Source organism: Thunnus thynnus, chromosome 2, assembly GCF_963924715.1.
Source record: "Thunnus thynnus chromosome 2, fThuThy2.1, whole genome shotgun sequence".
Classification (NCBI taxonomy): Eukaryota; Metazoa; Chordata; class Actinopteri; order Scombriformes; family Scombridae; genus Thunnus; species Thunnus thynnus.
This window is the reverse complement of record NC_089518.1, coordinates 29,005,000-29,017,659: the sequence shown is the minus strand read 5'-3', so window position 1 is coordinate 29,017,659 and position 12,660 is coordinate 29,005,000. Positions and strand designations below refer to the sequence as shown.

The 12,660-nt window shown below is 40.2% G+C and overlaps 1 protein-coding gene across 1 annotated transcript; it reads left to right on the top strand.

Annotated features, from left to right (window-relative positions):
• Positions 1 to 4,259: 4,259 nt before the first annotated feature.
• On the top strand, positions 4,260 to 10,249 carry lipg (lipase, endothelial). Its single transcript, XM_067614966.1, has 10 exons — positions 4,260 to 4,539; positions 5,650 to 5,840; positions 6,152 to 6,331; positions 7,182 to 7,293; positions 7,377 to 7,595; positions 7,887 to 8,129; positions 8,365 to 8,485; positions 8,923 to 9,150; positions 9,265 to 9,369; positions 9,499 to 10,249. The coding sequence occupies exons 1-10, from the start codon at positions 4,449 to 4,451 to the stop codon at positions 9,509 to 9,511; spliced, it is 1,503 nt and encodes a 500-aa protein (XP_067471067.1). The 5' UTR covers positions 4,260 to 4,448; the 3' UTR covers positions 9,512 to 10,249.
• The last annotated feature ends 2,411 nt before the right edge of the window (positions 10,250 to 12,660 follow it).

Sequence of the window (12,660 nt, the reverse complement as noted above, 5' to 3'; positions counted from 1 at the left end):
GAATAGAATAGAATGCCCTTACTGTCATTGCACAGCAGTACCGTGAGATTAAGGGTGCAACTTTCTGAGAGGTGCCACATAAAAAGAGGATGTACTGCAAATACATTTACAAGAACAGATAAGTAAAAATAAACACTCACGAATATACACGATTCAAATTTACACCTCAGATACACATTGCACATTCACACATACATTCTTTCGTGCTTCCTCGACATGCACACGTTAATGCATACATACATACTAACTCCAATAGTTACACACATACATATCAAGTAAAAAATAAAAATTAAAAAACTAGCATTGATATTAAACATACAGACATTGACAGTTATTGGATGGTCAGTATTGCACATAAAACTTATGTTATGTCCCTGGCCTTAAATATTTTGACAACCTTTACTCTTAAATAGAATATAAATAAACTTTGTTGTTATTTGGCTTTGATAAAGGACTCCTGAGTATTATTAATACCTAGTGGATTATCAAAGTGAAGTAAACAGAATTGAATTGAGACAAACTTTTATTCCACAAACACGTCATTCTTCATAAGACAACTACTGAACAGTCGTTGACACCCATCACCTGTTAGCCTAAAAAAACTTACTTTAAGCACCAACTTGAGTCAAAAACTCCCAAATTTTTCCAACTGACAATATAAAATAACAGTTGACAAATAATTACAACAGCAGTGTGTTATAAAAGGGAGCAGTAAGGGCTTTTCCGAATTTACACAGTAATGAATCAAATCCAAGTCCTCTTACTGGAATAACAAATACATGGTTAAGTAAATGATACAAATGTTAAACTGTGCTAACCTTTGGACTATCTCACATCAACTCTACTGATCAAATGCACCGCCTGGGCTTGCAGATAGCAAAAAACAAAGTAAAAGCAGTCACTGTTCACCCCATAAAATAATTGCAAACCTATACGAAACAAAAATAGAGAATTTTTAAGAAAGCTCACCTTGCAGCACCCCTTGCTCTTTGTGAAGTGTTTCATTTGTCCAAATTATACCTGAAACACCAAGATTTGGCAAAACCTGTCAGTTTCTCAACGTGACACGATGTATTTTTGCAATAATAACAACATATATGGCATATATAGCCACTAGATAATTCCCAAATGATCATGACATGACATTAAAGTTATCCTGAAGAATCCTACAAACAAGATAATTGGAATGGAGTTTCAGATGTGATGGTCATTTCTAAAAGGAGAAGGCAGGAAGAAATATGATGGAGGGTATGTATGTAAGTAGCTCTAAAAAAGCTAAATGCTTCAAAAGTTATGGGATCTTAGACAATTTTGCATTAACCACAAAACAAGACTTACAGGGTATCCAAAACCTTTGTGTGCGTCCTCTCGTTCTGGCGTCATGGTTTCATACCTAAAATGTTGTACAATAACTTCAGGAATGAATCAGAGGTTGCTCAAGATAAAGATGTTTAGATTATGCTCTTTGTGGTCTGAAATCTGCTCTTTCCACTGAACAGCCTGCGTAGGTGAGTGTTTTAATAATTCACAGCACCTCGTTGTTGGGTCCTGTCAGCCAGACCTTGTAGGGCAAAATCAGGACAGTTCAGCATAAGGCAAATTCAAACTGGCACTCAGACTGGCCAGCTGGTTGAGGTACGGGTTGAGGACGGAAAGAATAACAACACCATTAATAATAATAATAACTTTTGTATAGCACCTTTCATTACACGCAAAAAAGTGCCAACGTCATCAGTCAAGCTTTCTCTTTCAATTTTACGGTAACATTCTGGGAAGTCCTTGATTTCAATTTGTTATCTGAAGAACAATATTTTTTCATTACTCTAATTTTAAAATAACAAACAGAAATTAAAGAGGGTGCAGACTATATTTAAAATGCAGTCAAGCTAAAAATATGTTGGTCTCAAAACAGAATCTAGGTCTAATGGAGACAAATATTTGTACAAAGTGAGAAAAATGTCTATCTTTACCCCAAACTGGAAGGTTGAGGTCAAACAATACTATCAACCGTGCCAATAAGACAGCTCCACTTTTTGGAAAAGTTCAGTTTTTGACAGCTAGGAAGCTCCTTAAGGATCTATCTTGTTGAAACTATTTTTGAAAGTGTGATTTTTTTTTTTATATACAGTGGGGTCCAAAAGTCTGAGAGCACTTTTCCATTCAAATGAATGGGAAAGTGGTGGGTCAGTCATATCTAGTCATAGGATATCTCTTGACACTACTGTGGATGGTTTTCTAAAAAACAGGTCGTATAAAGGCTTGACTTGAGATTTCATTCACTTGAATGGGAAAGTGGTCTCAAACTTTTAGACCCCACTGTATATATATATATATATATATATATATATATATATATATACTGTATATTCTAAAAGTTCCTCTCAAACACTATACCATCATGACTGTAACGTTTAAGCCAAAATTCCCCATGGGGTATTCAGTCTCATGGTCACTTGGTTGTACTTTGTCTTGCCTATTCTCTGGTTTCTGCCATTAGTTCAACAACATGGAAGTCAAGTGGAAAGTCTCCAAATTGGCACAGATATCAAATAGATGTGATGCACCAACCCACCGCTTTGCTTCTCTTGCCACGAAAAACAAGATATGCGTGAAGTAACGTCAGTCTTCAGTCACTCCGAGATCCTGTAAGCTAGTAAAGGAAATGAATAACTGGTTGAGTTTTCTGTTTGTTTCAGTGGGGCTTTCCACACATAAAATCATTTGCATGAAATTAAGTAATTACCTAATTAGGGGAAGCAAGAAAGACGGTTCATTTGAATCAGTTGATCAGACCTTTGCAGCTTTCACAACGGCTGCACAGTGCAGTGTCATCATCTCCGCTCTTCCATCCAGAACTAACTTCCGTGAAGGAATCATTTCTATAAGAGTGAGTGAGCAGGATGGATTTTATGCTACGTTGCATCATCTCATCATTTGAACTCACACCTTCTGCTATGTTATCACAAGCATATGGTTATTAATACATGGGTGCTTGACCCTGTTCTAAGAATAGGAATGAGTTATTTTGGATGCTTTGTATCACGCACAGCCTCACTTTCATCATAAAATAGATATTTGATCTTATTAATACTGTTTTTTAAAAAAAAAGACTATATATAAAAATGCATCATTTCTAGCCATGTCAGTTCAAGTCGCAGTGACACTGTAAGAGGCCTGATTGATATGCATTTGACAAAGATATTATAACTATTATTCCCATATAGATAAAGATTTTGGTCACAATAATAACCCTAAAAATACACTGTTGAGAGACATGATGGAGCAAGATCTGTCTGGCGTTACAGCTGATCTACTTGAGGAATAACTCACAATATAGACCATGATGAAAGATGTTAGGAAACACTGAATATGTAAATGTATTTTCGGCTTGTGGAGCTTGCAGTGAGCCTTAAACCCACTGACCTACTGCACAGTCAAACCGGCAGGATGACTTTGTTTTCGGACAGGCGCAAAGGATGTTTACAATCAAGGTAGCAGGGGCTGCTGGTGTGGCAGGTGACACTTCCTGCTGGGTAGAGAGCGCTGATATATGTACACAAAACAGTGGTGTTATTGTAGCAAAGACCCCTTGCGTGAGTGCGCCCATTCTTCGCCTCATCAATTGAAACTGGTCGGTGAGCTAAGCTGATGGTTTGGCAGCACGCCAGGCGGAGGGGACGAGTCTTTCAGCGGGGGAGGGAGCCTCGCTATCCTCCCCCCCTTCACACACACACACACACACACACACACACACGGGTCGGAGCCTTTTAAATATTCCCATGGAAGCGCAAAGAGGGATTGTGGGTTTCCCACGTATGATAATGAGCAAAGGAAGTTTTTTTTTTAATTTTTCATTGTTTATATCACACTGTAACGTAAAACATAATACAAAATACAGCAGTCTGAGCACCGGTCCTGCCTGCTCCGATCCTCTGCAAGCGCCTCCTCCTGTCAATACGTCTCATAGCCTCATTGACTGTTTTGCCTATTTTTACACATTGTTTGAACTAGGTTAGTCAACAAAGGTATGGAGCTACGACCTTCATACCAACACTGAGCTACTGGAGACGTTTTATGGCGCCTTGCGTCAGTAGTACACATCCCACAAGGGTTAAAGCGCAACGTGAGACGCCTCGACTACAACTTCATTCAACTTTGCCACGCCTTTTCAACGTAAACAAATGGGGGCTTGACCAATAAGATCCAAGATAGATCAGCCGATGATCAGATGACTGAAAAGGAAAAACTATTTAAAACTCTAATGAGACACTTGATGCAAGTTAATACATTTCTTGAGCGGCGCTTTCACAGGAGCGCACCAAAAAACGCACCGCCGGCTCTGAACTCACTCATCCAGGCTACCTATCGCGCTACCACCGGCACAACAGAAAGACATTTTATATTCTCAGCAAGCTTTTAATTCCTCCACACCCGCCTGTGACTGAGAAATGAATCATAAAACCCTTTTACTGTGGATTTTCCTACAGTGTGCCGCTGCGCTTTTCTCGCCTGCTCTTGGAGACAACGCTGTTCTTGAAGGTAAGAAATGGCTTTGTGTCTATTGTTCATTCATTTCTATCATTAATTTATTTCCCAGCCTCAAGGGGAAGTGTCAAAACAGCAAACGTGTAAATTAGGGGGGAAAACGCGCCTCTGAAAATGAATGAGAAGCCTAAACAGCCAGTGTCCGACACATTCGCTTGATTAATTAGTATTTTTTTTAGGCTATTAGTTAAATTAGGCTACAAATACGATCAAGTGTGGCGGGCAGAGTGAGCGAGAAAAACGGGGATGGATTTAAAAGACGGCGACGTGTCCTTTTCGGGAGAGCAGCAGGAGTCTCAAAGTGGAGGACACACAACGCCACGTCTGTGTGGACTATTTGGAAAGATGTTCTGCTGAATCCGCGTTTTACCACGGACCAGCTTACGAGCCTTTTTTTACTACCCAGCTGAAGTCATTTTCGTCTGTGTGGCCCATCACCAAAGGCTGTTGAGTTCACCATTTAAATTCAGATGTGACGTTTCAGCTGTGCGCCACGGGATTCATCCTGATTGGTTTTAATCAGTTTATCCAAAATACAATTACAGCAAATGCATGTCTCTTACAAAAAAATCAACTCCGGTTGTGTATTTTTAAAATACCCCTTTTTTAATTGGCAATATATTCATAATTAAATGATTTTTCTTAACCTGTCAGCATCCTCTGAATGTTTCCAAATGCTTCAGACAAACGCTTTAATTTTAGCTTAAGGGTTAGGAGCAGAGTGTGTTAACGTCAGATATAATTACACAAGCTGTGGTTGCAGCTGTGTGAAAAGAGAGGATGAAATAAAAGAAGAGAGGGGTGGTTTGGCTCCGTGCCTGCATCTTCGGTATGACTCGCAACCAACCGGCATTATTGTAGCAGATGTGTGCTGTAAAAGCACTTGATTGGCTGTCTCAGCCACTCCCTGTAGTTTTGAGGGATGATTGGCTGGATGGTTTCTCAATTGTATTTGAAATTGAAGCAATTGATATGAGATTAGTGTTTAATTTTTTTTTTCTATATGAGATTATAGGCTTAAGAAAGACTGAAGAGACAGTAAGAAATGCATTTAATCAGAGATTTCCTTCTATTATATCTAATATCCTGTTTATTTTCCCTCAGGTGCAGACAGTGGATTGGATGAATTGTCAACAGACAGCAAGTCTCTTGCTGGCACGGTTAAGTACAGCATGAGAAAGAGTTTAGATCTGGACCACGAGGGCTGCAATCTGAAGACTGGCGAGAAGGAGTGTCTAGAGGAGTGTGGCTTCAACGCCACAGCCAAGACCATCTTCATCATCCACGGCTGGACGGTACAAATGAGCACACAATGTTTTTAGATCACCCACATCTATTTTGCAATTTCTCCCCCTCTTTCTCTCTCTATGTGGGTCACTCTTGACAAGATGCAGCCTCACTTCTACCACAGTGAACAGAGCTTGTGTGTGTGTGTGAGTGTGAGAATTTGTTGTCTCTCTGGATGGATTTGTTGTCTCTCCAACCAGAGTGCTTTGATTGATGGAATGTGACATAACTGTGTGAGTGTGACAGAGGTCACCAGGTTAAAGTAGTTTAGCTGAATGAATGACTGACTCAATCCTGTTGTCCTTTTTTTTTTCCTTAGATGAGCGGGATGTTCGAAAGCTGGATGCACAAGCTAGTCTCTGCAGTCATGCAGCGTGAAAACGAGGCCAATGTGGTGATCGTTGACTGGTTATCAATGGCTCAACAGCTCTACCCTGATGCAGTCAACTACACTCACACCGTCGGCCTTGATATTGCCGCCATGCTCAACTGGCTTCAGGTGTGTACAGTCAACTTTGTTCCTCGTATCAGTCATGTTTGACTGTATTTCTTGAACTGACTAATCAAACCTTGCAAATAACTTTCCCCTCACTCAAAACTGAACCAGTTAACAATAAAAAAACCCCCATGAGCACTACAGAAACCTCAGGCAGGTATCGTCACTCATTCCCAACTTGCTTGGTCTTAAAGGCGAGGTTTCTAAAGTATTTAGGGTGGATGTATACATGAATGTCATAGATGTTTTGGGATGCGTTGAACAAATGATTAATGAGGTGTGTGTATGTGTGTGTGATCTGAGCTATCTTGACAGCTAAGTTATTTAGGCTGAGTGACAGAACACCTGAGTACCTTCAAATCCATAAAACTTGTCCTCCTTCTGTCTTTCAATTGCATTGTGTGAGCATGACGGGCCCGTCAGAATGAGTCTGCAGAAGTAAAATATCATTAAATTATCTGTTAGATTAGAGTCCATTCTGGTGAGCTAATTTTGGATAGTTTTGGATTTCCTAACTGGTCCAGCCAGATTCTTGTTTGTTTACCTCACACTTCAGAAAACTTTATATTTTGTCACAAAATTGGACCAGTGCACTAATGTCAAGAGAGTAGAGATTCGGGCATCCTGCCACGTAGTTGTAAGTGTAGACAAAGAGTATTTAATGGAGACAAACTGAGACAGATGGTGGAGGCGCTGTTGCATGGAAGGGACTGTCAGTAGACTGTGCTCGAGTTAACTGAGCTTGGCTCGGTTGCAGGCACGACTGATCATCACTGGCTGAAATCCAGGATTTGTTCAGTATGGGTTAGTGTTCATGGTAGCAGCTGCTGATGCAACTTTTTTGTCTTAACAGGACGAGCGGCAGCTGCCTCTGGAGAATGTGCACCTGATTGGCTACAGTTTAGGCGCTCATGTAGCAGGCTACGCAGGAACATTTGTTGAAGGGACCATCGGCAGAATTACAGGTAAATTCATTGAGAATCGGCAAAAAACTCAAAACAAAATTTGCTACGTGATTTGCCTAATCTTCTGTCTGATTTTTATTTAGGTCTAGACCCAGCAGGGCCAATGTTTGAAGGAGTAGAGGAACAGAGGCGCCTCTCTCCAGATGATGCTGACTTTGTGGACGTGCTGCATACTTACACACGAGAGGCTTTGGGTGTGAGCATTGGGATCCAACAGCCAATTGGGGACATTGATATCTACCCCAATGGTGGCGAAGTGCAGCCCGGCTGTGCATTGGGCGACGTGCTGGCAGTGGCTGGAAGTAAGTGCTCATAAAAATGTCTGTCTTTGTTTGAAGGCTCCAGCTGTCCAGATGAACAGTTGTCAATTAAACAACATCTGCAGTAATTGGGGATTTTGCAACAAATGTTTTAGTGTCAAGATTTATGCCATTTTCACCTTAGTGTTTTTTTTTGGGAGGGGGGCACAGTAGTTATGGGATTATGTTCAGCCTTTTGCACTGACTTTATCGCTCATACATTTGCTGTTTAGTATAAACTTGTAGTCTCTATCAACTGTTGCTTATCTAACATACCTTCCTCAATTTCTCCAGATTTCATGGAGGTGATGAAGTGTGAGCATGAGCGAGCCGTGCACTTGTTTGTGGACTCTCTGATGAACAAGGACCACATGAGCTTTGCTTTCCAGTGCACTGGCCCAGATCGCTTTAAGAAGGGCATCTGCCTCAGCTGCCGCAAAAACCGCTGCAACAACATCGGCTACAACGCAAGGAAAATGCGCAAGAGGCGCAACAGCAAAATGTACCTGAAGACACGTGCAGACACTCCCTTTGGAGGTGAGTAAGGACATGACACTTTTAACCTGCTGTTGGTTTTATCTTTTACTCCTACTTTATTATTTTACTACTTATCTGAATAAGATACTGATAAACAACTACCGGTTTCTTATCTCTATCATATCCAATTCTAACATGTTTATGACTCCACACTTGCCAGTCTAAACTACTACTGTAAACAGCTCCATTGCAGATCAAACATTAACTCAAATTTTTTTTATTTTTTGTTTTTAAGGCTACCACTACCAGATGAAGATGCACGTGTTCAACAGAAAACAGGCAGACAACGCAGATCCCACCTTCTATGTCAAGTTGTACGGCGCCCATAACGATACAACAAACATATTTGTTGATGTGTAAGTACAAATCCTAAATACTTCCTGCAAAACAGAGTTTCTAACAACACCTCAGCATGACAGCACCTAAATCACTGTGCACTGGCTTGTGATTATAAATTTGGACTTGTTTGTGCACACTTTTTTTTTTCTTTTTCTATGTACATCCAGTCACATTACAGATTTGTGATGTACAACTAGCTCAAACTAGGAAGGGAACTTCTCATAACTTCCAGTTCAAGTTTCCAGAGTTGCTAATTTAACAGAACAATTTGACAGACAGCTTTCACTAGAAATCTTGGTGCAGCTGAAACTGTTCAGCATTTGATGTCTGCTTCAGTCACTCACTACTTTTTGTTTCATGCAGAATAAATGACTAAAACACAATTCTACTAAAATGCCCATTTTCAGTTGTCTTGATACCTGACTTAACCTGATCCTCCTTTCTATTTGTCCAGCCATGATGACACTGTCGGTCTGAACTTGACCAACACCTTCTTGGTGTTTACTGAGTCGGAAATCGGTGACCTGCTGAAGATCCGTCTGATCTGGGAGGGAGACACTGAATCCTGGAACTCCGTCTGGAAGAACATTAAGAAGACATTCTGGGCCTGGAACACAAAACCTCCCAAACCTGTGCTGGAAGTCCGTCGAATTCGTGTGAAATCTGGAGAAACACAGAAAAAGTAAGTTGAGGAGCAGCTGAGTAGTCACTGCACTTCTGTAATCATGCAGAATTATGTTTTTTTTATTACTCTTTTTAAAGATTTATTAAGTTTGGTTTTTTTATGTTATCACAGGTTTACCTTCTGTGCCCAAGACCCTTCAAAAACTGAAATTTCTCCAGGGGAATCGATATCTTTTGTGAAATGTCGTGATGGCTGGGAAGTGAAACCAAGAAAACGGTACAAAACATGATGAAATGTTGGATGAATAATCTCTTATGAAATGACATTTAATTATAGTGTAAATGAATAAGGAACTGCAGCATGGTGTATAATTATTCTTAGTAAATTACTGTTTTTGATCAACAGGCTGCCCATGTAACAACTCAGCACTTCCAACAACCAATGCACCGTCACCATGGGGACCCAACATGGCTAAGTGAGGAGCACTGCCTTCTCTTTATTTGAGCACTTTTCGTAGGAGGATGATTGATCAGCGCACGGTGAGAGGGTCTTGATGTCTCAGACTCTGAGCTGCACCTAGATGGTTTCCATTGGTTTCTGGAAACGAGGACTCTGAGGTCTGTCCGGCGTTGGAAGGAAAACGGGGCGCAGGATGGAAGTTGGAGCAGTCTTAACCGTTAAGATTGCCGAAGGAGTTACAGAACTTTCCTTTTGTGTGAAGTAGAATATCAATCTGTGTCAATGGACATACACCAGCAATTGTAGTCGCTGTACTGTACATTTTTAAATATTTTTTTTTTATTTATAAAAAAAAATGGAAGCACTGCAAGACCAACGTTATTTATCAGAGCACATCCCATTATGAAGCATATGTTGAATGCATTTCTCCTAGATGCAGTACTTGTGTATGTTAAGTGTGTTGTTGTTGTGTGAGTGATTGTTTGTGTCTGTTGTGACCAATACGTGTGCCTTTCTGCTGAGTGAGATTACCGATACACTGTATAACTGAAGGAGATATCTGATCTCATTGCACATGATCTTTGCGGTTCTGTGCATAGTGTTACTGTTACTGTATGTGGCTTTTTTGGGGTGTGTGTTTATGTATATAATGTAAATAACTTTTTGGAAAAATAAATTCACATGTTCTTTGTACTAACTTTTGCCTTGTCTATGATTTTCATTCTCATATGTTGCAAGATCTCTTTGCTTCTTTTTATTGCGTTCTATCTCGGTAAGGCTGAAATTATAGTCACTCAAAATACACAAAACCTCTGAGCATCTACACAGAGGAGGGTGTTATGGGTCATCATCTGTAGGCCTTTTCACAGCTAGACAATAGCTCTGTTCTGTATTATTCAAGTCTCCAGTAAGCCATAGCTGTGAGCAAGTATGCACAATACCAGGACCCTGAAACTGAAGCAGCTAGATAGAACTCAGCCATCATTAATGTTATTATTTATTATGTTTACAACCCTGCCTGTGCTTTTTTTCCCCCCTCATTTTGGCCACACCCAACAGTGCATTTCGCCTGACAAATTGAGGTCTGGCTTTGCCTTAAGCAGAACTCACAAATCACTTCTTTGAAACGGTCCTTTGGAGTGTCAGCCAAGCAGACTAGTTTTATCCAACTCCTGCCAGGAGGAGGGACTGTAAGGGAAAACATAAAGCCCACTAACGTTATGCTTAAAATCTATAGTATCTAAGAAGTATAAAAGTAAAAGCCACATAAATGTATCCATTTGTCTGCCACACACATTCACCTACATGCTGCCAAGAGAAGCATGTTCCAGCAGCCTTAAAATCAGGTCTCAACAAACAGATCAATTGTGCTACGTGTGTACTTCTTTCAAAGTTTCACTGGGACAGAGACAGTCAGCCACCTGAAACCTCACTTGTCAAACCTCAACATTGCTTCCTCTAAACTGGAGAGTTTATAGAAAAATATACCAAAACTGAAACACCTTTTATGTTATCTAGAAATATTAAGTACTGCACACGTCTGTTTTTTGGGGGGTTTTTTTTATCTTTTGGTTTGTCGCCACATGTTCTTACACGTGTACTGACGTTGTTCAGTATCTTTCAGCTAAACCACAACTTCTGTTATGTACCAGTCAGATTGTGAGGCGTAATAAATAAAGAATGCCACAAACATGCCCGATTTGTAATGATACATTTGTTGCGGCATGAAGCGGTAAAGTGGCAACATCCTGCTGAGCCTCTAGTCCCGCTCATGTGCCTTTTAAACCTCACGCCAGAAAAACTGCATCACAAAAACTCAAATAGTTTGTGTTACTCCATCCTTTGCCCTGTCATGTTGAAATACCTGGAAGCTGAGTGAGAGGAGGTATGTCGCAAGTGTGTTACACTTAACATCAGGTGGGTGTCTAAAATTCTCCAGTTTTAGTTGTTGTACCTCTGTTAGCGAAAACGATTCATGTCTTTTTGTTTCTATCAACTCTCTAACATTATCCTCATGTTTCCTGATTGTAATTATCTCCAACACTCTGTTCTATTTTGTCCTCATTTCTCACTGCAGTATGTGACCCATTTTCCTCAAAGCAGACAACCTACAATAAACCCAGATGTCTGTTACTGGGAACTTGGAGCTGTTGTGCCCCCACAGTAACCAACATACTACCCAGAGTTGGTTCTGTGACTCATTTTATCTCCATAGTCTTGAAGTATCTTAACCCCCTTGATTCCATCTGCCTCCAGCATTTAACAAACCACAAACTCTTTAGTCACCGTCTCCTTTGAAGTCTATAACTTGGACTTCTGGGTCTCTTGCATTAGCCAGACACTAAAACATTTCTGGATCAACCTCACCAAAGTGTTTTAGATTGTGGTTTGACAAGAGTAAAAAACCTCTTAAGTCAAGGCCTAGCTGACTTTGTTCTGGAGGAATAACTGCATCTCATGGTGTCCATTAGCAGGTGGAGTTTGCTCAGTTGTCATCTCATGATGTGAGTTGCTGTGACTGGTTTTGGTCTGGTGTTCCAGGACAGTCTGTTTTCCAATTTTCCCTCAGTCTGTTGTCCAGGGTCCTTGTCGTTTCACTGATGTAGTGCTCCTTTAGGTGGTTGTTAAGTAGGAGATAGCCATTAGCTAAAATCAACACGTTATGATCAAAACCAAATCTATTACAGAACAAAAGCCCGTTCTAAGAAGCAGGTTTATTGAACTTTCTGGAAAACTTTGCAGATTAAAAACCAGCTCAGGTCATTGTCCATCAGACCATGTTCCAGATTTGAGAAGGTTTGAGTTTTAATCTGCAAATTTATTCACATAGCTTTTTGAAACAGGTCCCTGGTGGACATTTGTGTAAAGGCACCATCCAAGATTCAAATGTAAACAAAAATTGATTGATTGAGAGCTAATTTAGTACATTGACTATCATCAGACAACCACTCAGTCTTAGCTATTAAAGGTTTCTGATGCTGGTAAAGTTTACCTACACTGGTAACATACAGTAAAGCCGGTCTTTTTTTTTCAATTATGACCAGCTAAGAAACAAAAAACAATCTTACTGTGTCTAAATCAAATCCTAAGAGATTACAGAACTGTCCA

Excerpts from the sequence above, each read along its gene's own strand:
- lipg (XM_067614966.1), top strand. The coding sequence starts at position 4,449 with ATGAATCATAAAACCCTTTTACTGTGGATTTTCCTACAGTGTGCCGCT. Across the intron at positions 6,332-7,181 it reads CCATGCTCAACTGGCTTCAG|GACGAGCGGCAGCTGCCTCT; the intron begins GTGTGTACAGTC and ends TTGTCTTAACAG. Across the intron at positions 9,151-9,264 it reads TCTGGAGAAACACAGAAAAA|GTTTACCTTCTGTGCCCAAG; the intron begins GTAAGTTGAGGA and ends ATGTTATCACAG.